The 20,415-nt window shown below is 47.4% G+C and overlaps 1 protein-coding gene across 1 annotated transcript in view; it reads left to right on the top strand.

Annotated features, from left to right (window-relative positions):
• LOC135901675 (multidrug resistance-associated protein 1-like) overlaps positions 1 to 17,211 on the top strand; it is a 140,517-nt gene extending 123,306 nt beyond the window's left edge. Inside the window, exons 24-29 of the mRNA XM_065431518.1 lie at positions 2,141 to 2,242; positions 2,637 to 2,783; positions 3,431 to 3,589; positions 5,167 to 5,333; positions 6,617 to 6,811; positions 16,902 to 17,211. Coding sequence (XP_065287590.1) covers positions 2,141 to 2,242; positions 2,637 to 2,783; positions 3,431 to 3,589; positions 5,167 to 5,333; positions 6,617 to 6,811; positions 16,902 to 17,013 — 882 coding nt within the window. The 3' untranslated portion in view covers positions 17,014 to 17,211. The remainder of the gene's footprint in view (positions 1 to 2,140; positions 2,243 to 2,636; positions 2,784 to 3,430; positions 3,590 to 5,166; positions 5,334 to 6,616; positions 6,812 to 16,901) is intronic.
• Positions 17,212 to 20,415: the final 3,204 nt, after the last annotated feature.

Raw genomic sequence — 20,415 nt, 5'->3', positions numbered from 1 at the left:
GGAAAGCCATGAGAACGGAAAACCTTTTCCTTCCGCTTCTAAAGGGAGGCCTGAGCCTTGTGCATTTGTTTGCGCGACAGTTGGTCACGCGATTATTTTACCTTAAAAAGGTCCGTCATCTATTTCTTCTCGCAGTTAATCGAACACGTCCTAATTCACACCTCCCTTTTCTTTTTGTCATGGCAAATTTTGCTCAAGAACTGCCATTATGGTGCTTCCTAAAGGAACATGTCGGCACTATTTCATTTTAAAAGCCAGATTCACTCTAGAACATTTGTTTACCGTTGATCGAACGTCGCTAAATGTACCACTTACAGATAGCCTTTTCCCTGAACCTATATAGCGAAAGCCGTATCTGTCTCTATTTGGTAAAGATGTACTTTGCCATGTCCGTAGAATGTGCATTACGCCAGCAGCGAAAACGTTTTTTTTTTTTTTTTTTTTAAGCTGCACACCTCCACTCTGCCAGTTAAAACGTGGCTTCAGGAAGAGACTATGTACCCTGGAATACAAATTGTAGACTTTGCAATCAACCCGAGATAATAGAACACTGCTTTATACTTTGTCGTGATGCATTTCGTTTTCGGGATATTTTACAAAGAACTATCAGAAATGACCCTCCCACATCTTATGGTATCCGGTTCCTTCCTTTCAAAAAGTCAGCCAGTAATACACCACATGATTTCTTCGTATTAGGACTTCATTCATTATGGAGAAGCCGAATGACCGACACATGCCGGGCCACCTCGCTCGACAAGGTATATCTTTCGAGAAGTCTGCTCAAGTGCGTAGTGTGGTTGCTACCTTTCGTCCCGTACCTGAATGGATTTTGCGTCTGGACGCTTGTTTGTTTGCCCGAATTTCAAACTTTCATTGGCCTGCGTACCATATGTGCATTTCTACCATATGTCCATATGTGCGTACCATATGTGCATTTCATGTAATGTAGCAATATTGGTTTGACATTTCTCATAATTCTATGCAATAAAGAAAAAAAAACCTACAGTGCATGGTTGAATCGGTTAGCGTGGTGGTGTCGCAACGCGGAGGTGGGTGGTTCGAATCCGCAGCGCGAGGAGCAATTTTAATTTTCGCGTGGCTTGAGTTTTTTCGTACGGAAACACCGACGCCAACACGTCTGAGCCAATACAAGCTTCGCTTGAAAACGTATAGATTAAATGTCATAGAAGACACGATTTCCCAAGTACGCACTAGGAATTTTCTTCTGTCGCCGCAATGCTGTCATCTGGCTCGACGACAATGCGCATGTTCGTGTAATTACTGCACCGCGTTTTCCAGAATAGCGAATACTTCCGGCAGGACGGCAACACGTGACTCACCTGACCGCAGATTGCAGCATAACTGGCATTGGCGATTACTAAGGCGGCATACTCGCTGCGGTCGATTGCGCTGCTGAACAAGAGGTCGCAGGCTCGATTACTGCCTCACTGTGATTGGGGCGGAATGCTAAACCTACCACGAACTTTTGTGCATGCTATCTCACCGCAGGTGGTTAAAATGAAGCCCGAGTCTCCCGTAACGGCGTGCCTCATAATCAGATAGTGGATTTTGAACGTAAAAACCCAAGCATTTATTTTAAGCATCTTCGAGGTGGGCCTACTTATTATGTCACTGCGTGCGGGACTAGCCCACTTTACTAGGCGATAAACATGCCGAGCAGTCGCTGCAAATCCCGCGGAGGAAGGAACAGTGGTCGTCACCGAAATTAAGTACGTGCTTCGATGCGTGACTTTGTTGCTGTAAAAACATTTAGGCACTTTTTGTTCCATCGCGTGATTCTTTAGAGAAGAGCGCTGGTCAGCGGTACACTTTTATGGGTACGCACACAGATAGCTATTTAAGCCACTTGGTTGTCCATGCGGTGTCCTTCGCTTTAACACAGGTTGCCAGTCAGTAGCTGTCCCGGGTGCTTCCAGTCATGTTTCGCTGCATTGCCTCCACCGCGGTGGACATAGCAAGAACATTTTTAGTTATTACTGAAATGAATTTCTGTAGTAACTAAAAATTACAATTTCAGTTACGAAACTAAAATTTCTAGAAGTTAGCGGCTTTGTTTCTAAAAAGGCCTCTTGCGCAACGTGCGTACATATTGTGAATGCGCCCGCTTTCTTCTGTCCAGGTGACCTCGACGCTGAACATGCTCGTTCGTGCCACCTCCGACACCGAGACGAACCTCGTCGCCGTCGAGAGATGCTTCGAGTACACGCGCACGCCGCAGGAGGTGAGCGGACGTCCATGCTCTAGCTGCCCGGTGGCTCGAAGGCGGCGGGAATTCCCGGCACGGTTTCGACGGTCGCGCGTGTGCACTTACATTCTAGCGCGTGACAGTGCGTTGTCAGCCAAATGCTACCGTCATGCACAGCGTGGTCGCTGAAATGCAACAGACAAAAAAATGTGAAAATGTGAATTGAGGAATGGTTGATCGGGAGGGTCTTGCATACCACACTTTGAGCTGACACGGCCTGGTGAGAAATAAGCGCGGAACCTGTGCTTTATCACACAACGGAAGCGTCTTTAGTCCCACGCTATTTCGTATTATACGTGCGGAGTTTGTGCAGCTGAGACCACTGTTGTGACGTTTGCGTAACTATTCACTGCTCATCCTCGATTGGCAGGCTCCGTGGGAGCGGCCTGACATGAAGCCGGACGACATGTGGCCGACTGCGGGACGTGTGGTGTTCGACAACTACTCGACCCGCTACAGGGATGACCTCGAGCTCGTCCTCAAAGGCATCAGTTGCGATGTGAACCCAGGGGAGAAGGTAAGTGCTCGCCTCTGGCAGCGGTATTTCGCTCGTGTCTTTCTCGAAACATCACATCGCACTCAACAGTTGAGCGCGAGGTAGCGCAGCCGCACCGTTGCGTTGCTTCGTGGTGTGCTGCTGCTGATGCGCGTGCACCGTTCTGTGACGATTTGGAATGAGTTTCGACTGGTTCGGTTCCTTTTCGCATTCAGTGCTGTGTTGGTTACATGTTCTTCCGGTTTGCAGGCGTGCCTATGCAACACACTCCTTCCTTCAATGCCGCGCTATTGGATCCACCAAAGCAAGCATAAAGAACCATTAATTGTCGTGCGTTAAGCGACAAAAACACGAAGAATATCCAACCTTCATGCAACACGCACGCCGCAGTGGGCAACTCGCATCTTCCACATACGCGCGTGCGTACTGTGCACGCCGCTTGCTGTCGGTGACTCGCCAACACGGGGCCACATATATGCGGCTTTGTGCAGTTGACCTCGTGCTGATCATGTTGGGTCTGACTTGTGCACGCGTGATCTCTAAGCGTCCACAACAAAATGCTAATTGACCATGCTTCAGGGAGCTGCAGAGAAAGTAATACTTTGAGCTGGGACAGCACAGTGTACTCGTTGTACTCCATGAACGTGCTCTCGCTGGGCCCACTACAGGTCGGCATCGTCGGACGAACTGGTGCCGGGAAGTCTTCGCTTACGCTCTCGTTGTTCCGGCTTATCGAGGCAGCCGGAGGCGCCATCTGCATTGACGGCGTGGACATATCCTACCTTGGCCTCTACGACCTTCGCTCCAAGCTGACCATTATTCCCCAGGCAAGTTTGTGTAAAACGCCTATGAACTAGCAAGATCGTTAGATTGCCCTGCAGATATTTTTGTCAACACGATCATCTCGCTTTTCAGATAAAACCCATTCGTAGTTACAGTACTTAGCCTCCCTGTACACTTTTTTCTCCTTCAGTCTTCCTCTTTGTTATTGCTTAATAACTGCACACCAATGGGATGGTAGGCTACATAAGGGCCGGCTATCACAATACACAGTTGAGAAATACGCACATAGGCTGTCTAGAAAAAGCACTTGTAAACACGAGAAACAGACTAAACTAGAAAAAGCAACCCATATATAACCGTGTTCTGTGAGAGCTCATGTACACTGCACAATAATAGCGTTGGTCAACGGCTCTTTAGTGAAACGCCACATTAGTGTGTAAGTTAGTATAATTAATTAGTTGAGGTTTTTGTAGCTAATAAAGTTTGAGTTACCCAAAGACTGGCAAACCTAGCTCACGCAAGGTGTTCCAGGGGATAAGTGTGAAAATGGCTACTTTATATCAGACGAGATGGTTGAGCGACGTCTTCGGAGCTTGCGTTGCATGTACCATGCACTCAGTCTGTTTATTTGCATAAATGTTGTGGTTGTTCGCTTTTTCACGCCAATTTATTTGTTCCTGTCAATTTGAACTTATTTGCCCATGTGCCTTCGCTTCTATATTTTTGTCGTACAATGTTTCTCTCCTTCAGTGAAAGTTTTTGTAATGATTGTTAATACCGTTATTTATTCTCGCGAACTGTCATCGATAAGCACACTTACCGCATGCTGCTTCCGCAGTAGTGTTCTCAAAACGAGATATGTGCCCGATTCAACGAATGATAGATTTGTTTCCTGCTCTTGTCAGTATTGTCATGCTATCGGGACGATGACGAATAAGACGCTGCCGAAGGCGTAACCTAAACTCCTTCTTTCACCCAGACGAAAGAAAACACTCGGATAGCGGTGAGCACGATCGCCGGTCGAAGCACGTCGCCCGCTTCCGCGTCCAGGGCGATCGCCGGTGTTCGCGCACGCACCAGGGTGTGCACCATGCACTATTCGCCTCGTGCACGCGATGTGTGATTAGGCACGAGAATTGGCGACAACATTTGGCCAAGTTCCGACACCTGTAGGCCGAGCGCCTTGTAACAGTGAGAAACGATCAGCAGAGAAAATATGATGGCCGCGGGTCGTTATGTAATGTACGCATACCTATACGCGCGCTAAATGCCTTGCTCGATTGTTCTATGCGCACTTTTACGTGAAAACGGATGCTGAGATGCGGATACATGCGAGGCAATGTAATTTTATACGATGACTTCAACATCGTGCACTTTTGCTACGCCGTTAGATCGGCAATAATCAGGGTTATTTTTGCACAGGTAAGGCTTCTCATAAAGCTATTAGTGGGCAGAAGGTACAACAAGAATGTGACTTCCAGCTGCACAGTGCTTCACCAAGCATTGGTGTTCCGACGTGCTTATGGGCACTCCAGCGCTGTTCAAAAGCCGCAAGGATTTGAATGCCAACGTCGCTTCCGACGTTCGCTGCTCCCAGTGACCGATTTCCTTCTACCCTCAGGACCCAGTGCTGTTCAGCGGAACTCTTCGCTCCAACCTGGATCCTTTCGACAAGTTGACCGACGACGAACTGTGGCGTGCACTCGAGCACTCGCACCTCAAGGAATACGTGGCTGGCCTGGAGAAAGGGCTCGAGCACAACATCACAGAAGGCGGCGAAAATATCAGGTGCGAAAACCGACTGCTTCGCTAGTGGGCGCTGTTATGCGGAAGCGGGAAAAACAAGCGAAAGTAATTTCGGCAAAACGAAGGTATACCCGACTAGCTTAAAGTATGTATGTCGTAGTTTTCACCACAATGCGTGGTAGATAAGCACTACGTGAAGGAAAACAACAGTCACAAAAGACGAGAGGTTCACACCACAATGACTGGAGTATCAACTTTAGCTTTATTAGAAACGGCTATAGTCCCAGCAAGGCCAGCAGAGCATGCGCAACAACTGCATCGCTAATCACAGAGCATGGAAAGGCGGGACATCTATCGTGAACGACCTAAAGAAGCAAATTCTTTTTTCAGGTAAGCGCGCCGATGTTGTACTAATGCAGTCATCACCTAATAAACTGACGTAATACTCTTCCAGGATTTCTCGCTCTTTGCCCTTGCCCCGACCAGGAATCGATCTTAGTTCACTTGAATAAAAAGATAAATATCTGGCAAGAAAACTAAAACTTCAATCCTGTGAAAGGTTTGCTGGGAGAGTCTACAATTGCGTGCTAAGAGGTAATTGATCTTGCGCAATTGTGAAAGGTCGGAGAAATGATTTTCGTGTCTGGGTAATTGGGAATAACACCCACGTGCCCGTAAGCAAAATTGATATGAAGGCTGGGCTGCAAAGAAATAGCGAGACTGACGTAGCTTGTCCGGTAAACTGGAAGTACCTATACATATCGGATAATAGAATGCTACAAAAGTTATGTGGTGGTACATATGTATACATTGCAACTGCACCACACCAGCCGATACACTAAAACATTAGCGTTAGAAAATTAAGCCTTATTAGGATGAAACATATCACAACTGCGGGGATATTGCGTGGGGCTTATGGTGACAATGTAAGGTATCTGGGCAATTGGCTCGTGCGAGAATATTCTGCAGTGCTCGACAAAATCCTTTATGATGGGGTAACACTGATAAAGATACTGCAGCCAACAGGAAGGAAATCGGGATCTGGGAATTAGCACTGGCATCCCACCAAGGGCAAGCGCGCACTAACAATCGACAATACCACGTCGTCACACGCAGTTGTGTGCATTCGTTGGCGTCACGAGAGCTGCGCGTGTTGCGTGACGGAACAGTGTCACGATAATCTTTGCACTCTCCGGAGAACAGCGCAGCTCCCAAATTTGTTGAGGCGGCATTAGTCTGCGGCCATTTAAATAGGCCCTTAAGAATCTTCGTTATTTCTCAACAAGAGAGAAGACTTTCCAGTCCAACGTTTCCTTGTATCGCAGCGTCGGTCAGCGCCAGCTGGTGTGCCTTGCGCGAGCTCTGCTTCGCAAGTCTCGCATCCTCATCCTAGACGAGGCCACGGCTGCTGTGGACATGGAGACGGACGATCTCATCCAGGCCACGATACGCCGGGAGTTTTCCGACTGCACCATCATTACCATTGCGCACAGGCTGAACACTGTCCTCGACTACGACCGGTAAGTGGGACGAGCCGAGTCGTCGCAAGTCCGGTAGTTTCAGCAGCTCCGGTGTCCACTATTGTGCGCCTTCTTGTGCCCAAACATATCTAACAGATTTCAAGTTGAGAGTTCGGACTGCGATCTGCAAAACGGCCCTGGTTTTTATAGCTGTATCATTTGTGAGCAAGGGAGGGCGGCCGATCGTGTTTGTTCGTTTGGTTAACGCATCAATAGACGTTACCTAAATATGCGTATCTAATCAGGTTTACTTGGGATCAAGCAACTTACCATTTGGTATCAAGTCGAGAGGAAATTACGTCGCGACCACTTTGCACAAGTGAACAGGAACATTGCATTATTGAGAAATGCCCGCAGCGAGCGAAACTAACGGTGTGGCAAGCGAAGAGCGTGCGTAGGATGTACGGAAGCATAGTTCTCGGCTGTGACGAAAATTGCATGGGATAACTGCTTTCAGCGTTTTGTCCTGTTGCCATTTATATGGGCATTTGAGGCGACTTTTCACAGTTCGCCTCGCCGCGATGTTCTGTATGAAGTCAAAGTTCGGAAACCTCGCGCCATGTGTGCCGCACGCTGTTAGTGGATACAAGGGAGAGCGTGATGGGAGCGCGTGTCACGCGTTCGAGCGTGCTAGGAGGGCTGGCCTCCTCCTTGCCCGGCCGGGGCTGCGCACGACGCGGCCCGTGTGCCCCAATCTGGGGGCGAGGTTAAGCGGTACATCTGGGTGCTTCGTGTGCGTGGTTTTCCCGCCCCCCGAGTGTTGGAGGTCGCGTAGTCTCAAGTTTGAGACGAAGCGAGAGACGGCACGCTCGCTGCCCTCTGCTCTTCGTCAAACCGGCGTTGCGACAGCGAATGTTCGCGGTCATGGACTGTGAGGTGTTCATGTTTGTTTGCGCGCATGACACTATGCTTGGTACTTTAATTAAAAAGCTAATGTTTACTGCAGTTTGTGCGGCCGATGAAAGTCTGAATGTTATTTCGTGTAGTTGCTTCATTTCTTTTTTTTTTCTGTCCCATAAATGGTTCGCCTTCCAGCAGAAACTGCGCTTTTATTCAGCTTCCAAAAGTTTCTCAGACTTATGCGGGTTTTAATAGGAAAGCACCGTAGTACCCATTACGCGAAAATCCGGCGTCGCCGTCGCCACCGAGGGACGGTATCAAAAATGTCCAACGGCGCAAATAGCAAAAGCACGCCATAAATGTTTGGACTGACGTCATATTCAGTGGCTTTGAAAATATTTCGTAAAATTCGGTCCGGGAAGCCAGGCTTCCATGGTAAAGGAGCCACGGCGGTTCCGTGGCCTGAGCGTGCTTGGTGCGTCATTGGGCGCGTCGAGTCGCAGCGCACTAGAGGTGCGTGCATCATCGGGCACGCGACAGCGCGGCCAATGAGGAGGAGGTGGCGCCACGTCATGTGTATAAAACTAGTGAATAAAATAAAAATCATGTCCAATTCAACGTCCCTGAACGGTCATTTGATTATGGGCTCCTCGCATGCAAGCGAGTGCATTGAGATGCTTACGTGACGAGTTTTATTTGACCTTACCTAGGCGCAATTAGAACGCAGGAGAGAGCTTGTGCGGGCAAGGAAAGCGCGGGAAAGAAAAATTTCACCAGAAGCCGCTATAACGCTTTCGCGTTCCTACACATCAGTAGTGTTCCTTCAATCTTTTTTTTTATTTCCACCTAATAATTCCGTTTTCCCGGTGAATTTAGTGTTCCAGACAATCTCACTCATGATATTTCTGCGGATAAGTTTTTGTCTAGAGCTTCGAGCTCTTCCTTTAGAAGTATTTCTGATTCACTAACTTTCTTAACAATGAGATGTGCTTTAAAGTGCAGATCGTGCACTTCAACATTGTAAATGTATCTAATACAAGGACTAAGTTTTCTACTAAGAGTCTATCAAGTGCACAACGCCATGCGGGTTAAGAAGGTCCTTTCAGTACGCGAACACAAATACAACGCCACGTTTTTTTAGTAACGGAACCTGACTTCAGAGATAAAGTACAGCAGAAAGACTTGAGTAGATTAGATATGCGTTCCCATCTCTTGTCTTGTTCACTTAATTCCACAGCAAGGCAGCACCTGGGCTCCCCTGCCTCTAAGCCTAGCTCCCTCTTCTTCGATTGTCGTATTCGTTGCACCGGCAGGAAAAATGAGCGCAAATAAGATTGCCTCAGCGACAGGCTGACGCGTGACCTTGAGCTTACCCGGCTCCTTTCATAGAATTCCATGTAGTAAATTTCCAAATAACCCACGATATTTTCTGTAAATGAAACGCACTTTCCGGTGAGTGAAATGCATGAAGGCTTGATTGATTAGTAATTTATTCGCGCGACGTGGCTGTACTATAGTTTCTCACCATATGACAGCTAGAATAGAACTGGCGGAACTTTCCAAATTTATCAACAAGCGTAAGACAGCTGACATAAGGAAGTATAATATGGATAGAATTGAGCATGCTCTCAGGAACGGAGGAGGCCGTGAAGCAGTGAAGTGAAACTAGGAATTGGGAAGAATCAGATGTATGCGTTAAGAGACAAAGCCGGCAATATCATTACTAATATGGATCAGATAGTTCAAGTGGCTGAGGAGTTCTATGGAGATTTATACATTACCAGTAGTACCCACGACGATAATGTGAGTGAGAATAGTCTAGAGGAATTTGAAATCCCAAAGGTAACGCCGGAAGAAGTAAAGAAGGCCTTAGGAGATACGCAAAGGGGGAAGGCAGCTGGGGAGGATCAGGTAACAGCAGAATTGTTGAAGGATGGTGGGCAGATTATTCTAGAGAAACTGGCCACCCTGTATACGCAATGCCTCATGACCTCAAGCGTACCGGAATCTTGGAAGAACGCTAACATAATCCTAATCCATAAGAAAGGGGACGCCAAAGATTTGAAAAAATTATAGACCGATCAGCTTACTGTCTGTTGCCTACAAAGCATTTACTAAGGTAATCGCAAATAGAACCAGCAACACCTTAGACTTCTGTCAACCAAAGGAACAGGCAGATTCCGTAAAGGCTACTCAACAATAGACCATATTCACACTATCAATCAGGTGATAGAGAAATGTGCGGTATATAACCAACCCTTATATATAGCTTTCATTGATTACGAGAAAGCGTTTGATTCTGTCGAAACCTCAGCAGTCATGGAGGCATTACGGAATCAGGGTGTAGACGAGCCGTATGTAAAAATACTGAAAGCTATATATAGCGGCTCCACAGCCACCGCAGTCGTCCATAAAGAAAGCAACAAAATTCCAATAAAGAAAGGCGTCAAGCAGAGAGATACGATCTCTCCAATGCTAGTCACAGCGTGTTTACAGGAGGTATTCAGAAACCTGGATGGGGAAGAATTGGGGAAAAGAGTCAATGAAGAATACCTTAGTAACTTGCGATTCGCTGATTAGTAACTCAGGGCCGCTATATTGTAGCGATGCCTTATGCCTTATTCTATGCTATTGTTATCATCCACCACACACGGCCGCCTGATCCCGTTGATAATGTGGGCAGACCATTGCTCTGACCACTGGCCAAGCGCAAAAAGCCTGAAAAAACATAGAATCGGAAAAGGCATCGCTACAAAATACCGGCCCTGGGGAGCATGCTTACTGACCTGGAGAGGCAAAGCAGAAGCGTGTGCCTAAAAATTAATCTGAAGAAAACTAAAGTAATGTTTAACAGTCTCGGAAGAGAACAGCAGTTTACGATAGGTAGCGAGGCACTGGAAGTAGTAAGCGAATACATCTACTTAGGGCAGGCAGTGACTGCGGATCCGGATCATGAGACAAATAATCAGAAGAATATGAATGGGCTGCGGTGCGTTTGGCAGGCATTATCAGATGATGAACAGCAGGTTGCGATTATCCCTCAAGAGAAAAGTGTATAACTGCTGTGTCTTACCAGTACTCACGTATGGGGCAGAAACCTAGAGGCTTACGAAAAGGGTTCTACTTAAATTGAGGACGACGCAACGAGCTATGGAAAGAATGATGGGTGTAACGTTAAGGGATAAGAAAAGAGTAGATTGGGTGAGGGAACAAAGGCGAGTGAATGACGTCTTAGTTGAAATCAAGAAAAAGAAGTGGGCATGGGCAGGGCATGTAATGAGGAGGGAAGATAACCGATCGTCATTAAGATGCTTTAGCTCGGGGCGAACTCCGACGCGGCCTATTCAAATACATGTAAAACGCAAACGTTTTTCCGAGATAACCCCTGGACCGATTTTGATGAAATTTGTTGCATTTGAGAGGAAAGGGTAGGTTCTAGTGACTGTTGGAAGCGGAATTTAGATTTATGACCTTATTTTTGTTACAAATTTTTTTTTTAATTCGAAAATTTGTAAAAAAAATTGAAGCACGAAGTTTACAAATTTATAGCTCCGCATCAAGAGCAGATATCGTGGTTCTGTGAACAACATCCATTAGATCATTCAAAGCGGACAAATTCTATACGTCATATTATATCTTACGTGAATTTGTTACGTTGTTTACAAGGGTTCTGCAAAAGCTATATTTCCATATTACTAAATTTTTTGACATTCATGGTAAGCTATCAATTTCGACCGCTTTAGATGTACTATTAGATGCGATTCATGGAATTGTGTTAGCAATTTTTGTTGCTGAGTTACCCAGTTGTAAACTTGATGGTTTCGTTTTCCTAAAATTTTTGATTTTGCCAATTTTTTAATAAACAATTTACGACATAAATCAAAAATGCGAAACCAACAGTCACTAGAATTGAAGTTTTTCATTTAAATGCAACAAACCTAGTCAAATTTGGTGCGGTGATTGCCGGGAAAAACTAATTCTCCTTTTACATGTATTTATATAGGAGCACCCGAGCTAAAGCTTCCTCTTAGGAGTTACGGACTGGATTTCAAGGGAAGGGAAGCGTAGCAGGGGGCGGCAGAAAATTATGTGGGTGGATGAGATTAAGAAATTTGCAGGGACATGGCCACACTTAGTACATGACCGGGGTAGTTGGCGAAGTATGGGAGAGGCCTTTGCCCTGCAGTGGGCGCAACAAGGCTGATGTCAAGAGGTACTTTTCCCATGATCATGTCCGTGTGCTTACAGAAAACTATCACCATCAGAATTGGCTCGTTGGCGTCCTTCGGCGCTACCACGCGAACGCGCTCGTGCCAGTGCTACCGTGTTTGTCGTCGTCATTACTTAAGAAACACGAACACGTAACCATTTTACAGCTTAAAGCAAAACTGTTAAGGAATAGTTGCCCCAGGAATCATGTTGGTGTGTGCACACAACTGCCCATACATGGGCCGATCCCGAAAATAGTGCAATACCGGGCCGACCCGCGGTGGAGGTGCAGTTCGCCATTAAGGGGCCCACATACAGATTCGCTGGTCGTCCTTCACAGAGTGGAAGGGCACTGAGTTCTTTTTTAAAGGATCCATGGCTCGTTAACACGACAATAAACGAAACAAAAAGGTAACGATTTTGGTGGCATCACCTACATCCCAATCCGAGAGGGATGTTCGCAAAATCAGTCGATCCATCAGTCCATCCAATTCCACTGCACGGAATCTGAGCACAGCTCAGACACGATATATCCTTGACCAGTACCCGTAAGGCGTATTTTTTTATAGCAATCCGTGCACGTGTGCAGCTCCGAGAGCAGCTGGTTTGTTTAGCGCCGGCTACATATACGAGCTTCACTTGAATAATCCACCTCCACTCCGCCCCGTGAAAGTGGATGTACTACAGCGAAGCTGCAGACAAAATGTATCGAACGCGTTCTTGGTCGCTGTGCATGTTCGCGGCGTCTCTTCTTTGCATGTGTAGCAAAAAAACGGAAGACACTTTGTCGAGACTAGAAACGGCGGAAGCCTGACACCATTGCCAGTGGCGGTTTGTTGCGTCGGAAACACCACGGAGGCACACAACTCGTACACTGTTATGTGGATGTTTGTTTGTTTATTAAATGCCTGCTACGTCATTCTGGATGAAGTGTCTGTTAAATTAGTTTGTGGCCGCCTAGGACTGTTGCAGCGCCGTTTGTAGATCAGGAGGAGACGCGTCTTCCATAGCGGTGTTGGAGTATAGTTGGCCATCCTCATCATCCACTTCGCTCGATTGACTTGAACTCATACTACTGATTTTAATGTTTATTTGTTTGTTAGGCAATATATTGTTGAAAATCAGTTAAAAAGTGAAAAGGGCCGCTTGAAACCAGAAGCACGAAGTTTAAGCAAATCCACGTACTTTCCAGAATTCCCATGCTGGTACAACTGCTCGCATTGCAGCTCCCGTAGACACTAGCGCCAGAGTTTCCTCTTCTCTTCTTCTTCTTTCTCCTTTTATTCCCTTTACCCCTTTCCCCAGCACAGGGTAGCCAGCCGGTACTTACACTGGCTAACCTCCCTGTCTTTCCTCCTCTTTGTCTCTCTCTCTCTTCCCTCTCGTAATTATTGTGTGAAACTCTATGCGCCACAGGACAAGGCCACGTCGGTCCACGTTCCTCGGTCGCGCATGCGTGATTGAACCGCGTTCGCCGGCTCACCCTCGCACGCTTTGACTCGGCGACGCCCGCGGCAGCAATGCGCCTCGAGTGTCCGTGCAATTGCTCTCGCAATGAAGCAATCATGTTACTCCGAAACTCAAACACACAGCCTTCCAACTGCCGTTTGTTTTTGTGTGAGTCAAACTTCGCACGTGGCTAGGAAAAATCCCGACTAACTAGAGGTTACCAGCTTTGCTGTAAAAGCGGCACGGCGCAGGTGTACAAAGGGAAGAGGGCTGGTATGGTTCATGCCTGCGTAAAAGCGTGTAATAACATGCATAATTAAATGGTTGGGGAGAATCGGGGAAGAGCTGGAAAGGGAGGAATTGGGGAGCTTAAAATTCTGTTAGCTGGTGGCATAACGTGTTTTGTGTATTTCTTAATGATATGAGAATTTCATGTTTAAGTTACGCCTTTTAATCATTATAAGTTGCCACGTACCACATTTATTCCCGTGGGGAGTAGGAATTTAAACTCCGTATATTTCCTTTTGCGTGGTGAAGGGGAATTTATGTGTAGTATATAGAGCTTTGTTCTATCGATTATATGGCCATGTTCCTTGAAGTGGCTGACTACTTCTTGTGATAAATTTTGTTTGTATCTGCTCGATCGCCGTATAGTCTTGCATGAACCTGTTGTCCCGTCTCGCCTATGTATTTCTTGCTACAAGTGGCACACTCTAGACAGTAGACTACATTAATTGATGTGCAAATGAAACTCGAAGTCACGCTGCGAAGGTAATGCGACGCTGCACTTTTTAGTGTAGTGGTCAATTTATATGCTCGGATTTAGAGCACCTCGGGCCGCCAGAGGGACCGCGTGTTGGCGTCGTCCTTGTCCTTAGTTTGGCATGTACATGAGTGTTCTTGAAGTTAATGTTGCGTCTGTAGGCTGCTCTGGGCGGGTCGGGAAAGATCTTTGTGGTTGCTCGCGAGAATTGGGCCGTGTTTACCGAGAACGTTCACATCCGGAGATTGTGTTTGAGAATTTGTTTGTTATAGGAAGAGGCGTTGTCCTTGTGATCATAGGGCGGGGTTTGATCATCTCCTGCTCGCTCAAATTTGGTTGTATCCGTGTGTGCTTTTTGAAGGGCACTGTTCGGGTGGTTCCTGTTTGAAAAGGTTTCTTTAGGGGTTCGAGTCCATCTACATAGTCTTGGTTTTCAACGCAAATGCCACGGTTGTGTGGCTTCACCTTTAAATATACATTCTTTGCAATGTCTGGGACGATTTGTTTATTCTACGCTCAAGGGGAGGGGAGGGGGGGGGGGGTCCTATACAGCGCTGCTCTGTGTCAATATATATTATCTAAAAAGGTTATGCGCTCAGTTGAAAATTTCAGTGTGAATTTCATTGTTGGGTCAAGAGAATTTAGGAATGTTAAAGATTTTTCTGGACTGTCCTCACCACGTCCCCATATTATAAGTATGTCGTCTATGTATCCTAGGTAGGTGTGGGACTTGTCTGTGCAGCGAAATAGGAAATATTATCGAGTGCCAATAAATATGTTCACCTATAGGCTGGCGCAAAAGGTGTACCCATACTTGCCCCATGTACTTGTAGGTGGTAATTGTCCTCACACTCAAAGTAGTTGTACGTGCGAAGTAGAGTTTGGCGTAACAAGTAAACGAGACAAGTAGGCTTAAATAGTGTTGTGGAAATCGTACAGCATTTCTTTTATCAAAGATAAACAGTCAGGGAATGGAATGTTGGTGCGCAGTGCCGTGACGTCCAGTGTTGCGAGAATTATGTATTGCGATATTGTGCCTTTAGAATTAATGTTTTCCATAATTCTCAGCAGGTGGAGGGTATGTTGTACAAATGACAGAAGTGTTTTTGGTAAATCACCGAGGAAGTGGCTAAGAAATGTGGAGAGGCTCTCTGTTGGCGTTTTATTTGATGTTATCGGACGCTCTGAGGTATTAACGGCATAAAATTCAGTGGGTGGAATGTTACGAATTTTCGGAAAGAGGTAGGATATTAGCCGTGTGGTATTAGCAGCAAGGATCCTGCAGTTTGGTTGCTTGTTTTTAGGAAGTTTAATTCTGACGGTGTTATCACTTGACCAGCAAAAAGTGATTTCAGCCTGTTGGTAATCGTCATTGTGTATGGTCATGTGATATCGTTGTCCAGTTTACGGTAAAGTTTAAGGTATTTCAGCTGTTCGTAAGCCTCGTGCTTGTTATCTACTGGCCAGATAACTTCCATCATTATCTGCTTCCTAAAAGGCAATGTCGTTCCGGCGACTAAGATTTGAGATACGAATGTCTGGGGCAGTTATGTTTTTAGATCGCTTTCTATTTGTTCCGTATTTTTCTTCTTGCATTTTATCATGGTGGCAAATGTTTGGACATTTCTACCGCCACCGTGATGTTCCGCATGGTCTCGGTGGGCATCGCGCGTCGTGTGCGGCGGGTGCCAAGCCGACGATGGCGGCTCAATCTCAAGCACTCGCGGGCGGAAGGAGAAGCGGGCCGTCGTGCGCGAGGCGTCCTGCTGCTTCAGCATGTGGCCGCGCTATCTCGAAAGCCATCTGCGACGAGTTCAGATGCGCCGAAGCCTCGTAGCTCCGTGTGAGCTGCGTTCTCGCCGCTTAGCGCGTGTTCAAGCGAGAGAGGCACGAAGGCCAATTCTATCGCTGCTGCTGCTGTCGCGATTCCTCACTCCAGCCTTTCGGCAGCGAGTATCCGCGCTCGTCGAGCGAGATGTGTTCATATTTACCTGTGCGCGCGTGACACTGTGCTTGTTAACTTAGTTAAAACACGTTGGCTGGCTACATGGTCTGAATCCATAATGGAATGCGTAAGCGCGACTGAACGTGGGCGCAGAAAGAAACAGGCACACCGAGACGGCGCTGTCCCTGCGTGTCAGTTCCGTTCTACGTCCTCGTTCAGCCGCGCTTGCGCGTTCTTTCATGGATTCAAAGCAACTCGAGTCGCCTCAAGGCGACGCCGACGGCAGAAACGCGCCTGGAGTGTCCATGTAATTGCTGTCGCAATACTTACGGCCTACAAACATTAGAGCATCGGTTTGTAATTCCGATATACGAAAAACCGTAATTTTGTTACGCGAAAACTAAAAACACCAACTCCTTTTCCAGTTGCCGTCTTCTTTTTTTTTTTTTGGTTGAGCAAGCCACGAAAAATTCCCAAATATAGATTTTTTTTATATGTATAGAGGCGAACAGCCTCGCTGTAAAATTTTTGGTGCCGCTCTTACGCGGCGCGCCGTCTGCCGCCCGCAGGCCTCGCCGTTGCAGTGATGCAACGAACATCTGAACATCTGCAGCTGACTCTCAATGGTGGCGTACTGATTACCACAATGCAAAGTGGGTCGGCTTCCTGGCCATATCGGTTGCGTTCCTTTTTGTGGCTGAACACTGCAAAAGTGCTCTCGCTTCGAGTGGGAGCTTCTGGTGATTGGTACTTGTCTCGCAACCACAACGGTGGCTTGAATCTGTAGTCCGTGAAATTGCCACAACGGTAGCTCCGAGATCTCGTGTTAGAGTAACACTTTGTCGTTGAGTGCGCACGTGTAACGCTCCATCGTCGTCTTGCAGGATCATGGTCCTGGACCGTGGACACATCGTGGAGTTCGATGCGCCGCGTGACCTGCTGAAGCAGGAGACCTCGGTCTTCTACCAGTTGGCTAAGGATGCCAACCTTGTCTAGCCTTGTGCACACTGTTTCCCAAGGATTGTGTTTTACTCATGGCTATTGCCAATGTGTTCGACCTCAGTCGTTAGTTTTTTGTAGCCTGAGAAAAATAGTCCTGTTTACATTGCTTCAGCTTTAAACTGAAATATGAATAAGCCTATGTTAATTGTGCACCTACTGAGTCGTAAAGAAAATAAAAAAAAGTAAATGAAACCGACTGGATATTTATTTGCCCGTATAAGTCACCGACAAGGTTTTGAAGGGGCTTCGAGTTAATATTGATGCTGGAACATTTGTAAAAAACTCAGAAATGGTGTAGTGAACTCCCTGCTCTAACATCGCGACATGGTGACGCCATTTTGGAGGACACAACTAGTACAGCCCAAGAACCCAGCTGGTGTGCCTGTCGGTAGGCAGAATTTACAGCGCTCACACTGACTTCGTAGGCGGGGCAGGAGCTTTAATCGACATGTAGGCGAACTCGGGCGATGGACAGCAATATCTCCGACTCACCCGCTAATGTCCTGAACATTGAGACGTGCATTGACGGCGCGGTGGTCACTTCTCATAAACGGTGCTACAAATTTTGCAGGCAGGAGGCTCCTTCGCCGCCAGCAGCACCTGTGGTTGACCTGTTCATTTTTATTGCCTCTGATTTGGAAAGTAGACGTTTAGAACATCGGATGTAAGGTCATGGTCGCCTCAGCGCACAAGCGTCCGGCAGTGTTTCTTTTCGCTGAATGACCTAAGCCGTCAACCCCAAGAGGTCAGGAAGCGTACAAATTGGTTCCTGTTGTCACACAATTGTTCACCAACTTTCTACTCGGTATGACTACAGCTCAAATTTGCTTTCGTGGTTCTGTCATCGCAACAATATAAAACAGGGCATGGACCTTTTAACTGGTAAAGCTGAAGTTGAAACAAATGTAACAGCCAAGAGTTGACGTGCCAAGAGTTATATATATTGCAGGTGCATTGCGCAATCCAACCATGCAAAATGTTACTCGTACTTGAAACTTCTGCTTCTTCCTTAATTAGCTTCATGTCTCACCTGATTTGGAAAAAGCTGCCACGCATACTAAGTGATGGCTCCAAGACTTTATGCAGCGAATATGTATGTTTTGTCCTTCGGAAAAACGTCTAATCTGGCGCTTTGCACCACTGAGTGCACCAGACGATTTGGCTCTTATGCGCGCCCATAATTGAAATGCCAGGATGAGGCATCACTGATTTGTGTTGACATCTCGCCCTTCGAGCAGACGCTACGTTGCAGCTAGAACCGACAGCTTGGCATCGGTCGCCGCCCGCTAGGACAGTCACTAAGACATTGTAAGGCAGGCGGAGAGAACCACACCACCGTAAAAATTTACGTGGAAAGTCCTTGGAGTTGTCCAAGTCTGCGTAAGTATTGTGCCACTTGCTCATTTCGACGCAACCCGGTGCCATTATCAGTGTTATGGGACTTGATCTAACCAGTACAAACGACAGCGCTGTGGCGACACGAACTGCTGTCGACGGTGGCCCGAGGTGAATTGACGACGCAAGCCAACTACTGCAGGGGGCGGCGCCAGGTGTGATGACCTCCCGATAAGCTGCTATCGCTCTTTAGCGCCTTATCCATGGGCGTCGAACCGTTATGAACCGTGATCAATCGCACTCCGGCTGCGTCTGGCGCGTGTCGAAAGTGGCGACAGAGCGCTGACTACTGACAGCCTCGTGTACTCCGTGTTCTCGCCGCGTAGCTCGCGTTGAAGCGAGGGGCAGCACGACGGCGAATTGGCTCACTGTTGCTGGCGCTACCTTGAAAGCGATCGGTTTACGGTATGGACGGACGGTTTTTCTCCTTGGTTAAGCATAGAAATGACCAGCCGTGGTTGCTCAGTGGCTATGGCGTTCGGCTGCTGAGCACGAGGTCGCGGTATCAAATACCGGCCACGGCGGCCGCATTTCGATGGAGGCGAAAACACCCGTGTATGCCAGGTTGTAAAAATTTCCCGAGTCCTCCACTACGGCGTGCTTCATAAGCAGAAAGTGGTTTTGGCGCGTAAAACGCCATAATTTTTTTGCAGGATATATAGAAATGCTTACGCATTCATACATATTCTGTGAAAATGTGGAATAACAACGTTTACCTCTCGTGCCACTTCTGGTTTCCGTCTTCTGTTCGCGCATGCGAGAGGTGCTTTTGACTTTTAAGATCCTCTGCGACGTACCGGTCTGCAGGCTTAGTCCCTAAACAACCTCCAACATTTTTTCTGGGTGCTCCTGCAATAAACTTTAAGCTTGGCGCTGTTTCTGTCCTACTTCGTCCGGTAATTTTAACGTAGCGCTTCAAATCCTTCATTCTATGCACCAACTCGTACTACGCACCAACATCGTACTCTGAAATGTGTAAAATAGGTTAGAGACTCGAGTAGCAAACAAACGAACGCGACGTGTAGAGAATCCCGTCAGTATATCAAAGGTAATGCGGCAGCGCTACAAATGCAAAGCGATTCCGTGCTTCTTTCATGGACTTTCCGGTACTTCTTTCGCTGGTCAACAAGTGACGTCCGCACGGTGCACTCTGAGGCACAATTATGCCGGTTGGGTCACATCTTGCCACACAATAGCCATCATCTCTCTTGTCCGTACTTAATTTCTTTAACGCTGCGAGCTCGCTACTTCCGAGTCGCAAATGGCATGCGCGTTATCAGCATGACAGAGTATTCTCCGAAGGAAAGTAGAAGCGCTGTCTTTTCAAGAAAGGAAACGCAAGCAAGACAGATGACGATTATTGTATGGCAAGATTCGACCTAAAGGGTGAGCATTTAAGAGTGTAAAAAATTGGCCGACGATTACGCTTCATGGTAATGCAATCTTTGCGCGCAGCTGCTGCCTTATTCCAACAGGCAACCGCGTACAGAACACGCAGTGCTGCACAGTGGCCGCTCTGCGTTTCGGACTGGGCAGCCCCCACCGTGATCCGTTGCTATCGAGCCGGCACTCCGGCCCGGCGACGCGCCATCGCGCCATATTCTAGTGGGTCACATCCCCGGAGAGGAGGTGGGGAGATTATAAATTACTATTGAATAGTTCTTCCGAGGTGGGACGAGGAAACGGCTGGAGAACAAGGGTATTGAGTAGAGGTCACACAATCATTCTCTCACACACAGGCCTCAATGTATCCGCACAAGATTTCCAACATGTGCCCTACAGCAGACGGCAGCCTCTTCCTCCAAGAGGCACTAGGGGACCACCTTCACATCTTCGTCGATGGATCCGTGACACCCGAGACGGGCTCATCCACAGCAGCCTGCGTTGCACCGACCCCGCAAAAGAGCACACTGTGCCGTCTCCCGCGGGACATGCAAGCTCTCCCCCACCCTGCTGGCTCAGCGCCAGCGGGGTGGGTGCTGGCTCAGTGCCAGCCTGTCC

Source organism: Dermacentor albipictus, unplaced genomic scaffold (genome assembly GCF_038994185.2).
Source record: "Dermacentor albipictus isolate Rhodes 1998 colony unplaced genomic scaffold, USDA_Dalb.pri_finalv2 scaffold_16, whole genome shotgun sequence".
Taxonomy (NCBI): Eukaryota; Metazoa; Arthropoda; class Arachnida; order Ixodida; family Ixodidae; genus Dermacentor; species Dermacentor albipictus.
Note: the sequence above shows the minus strand (reverse complement) of the source record. Positions and strands in the feature narration are given on the sequence as shown.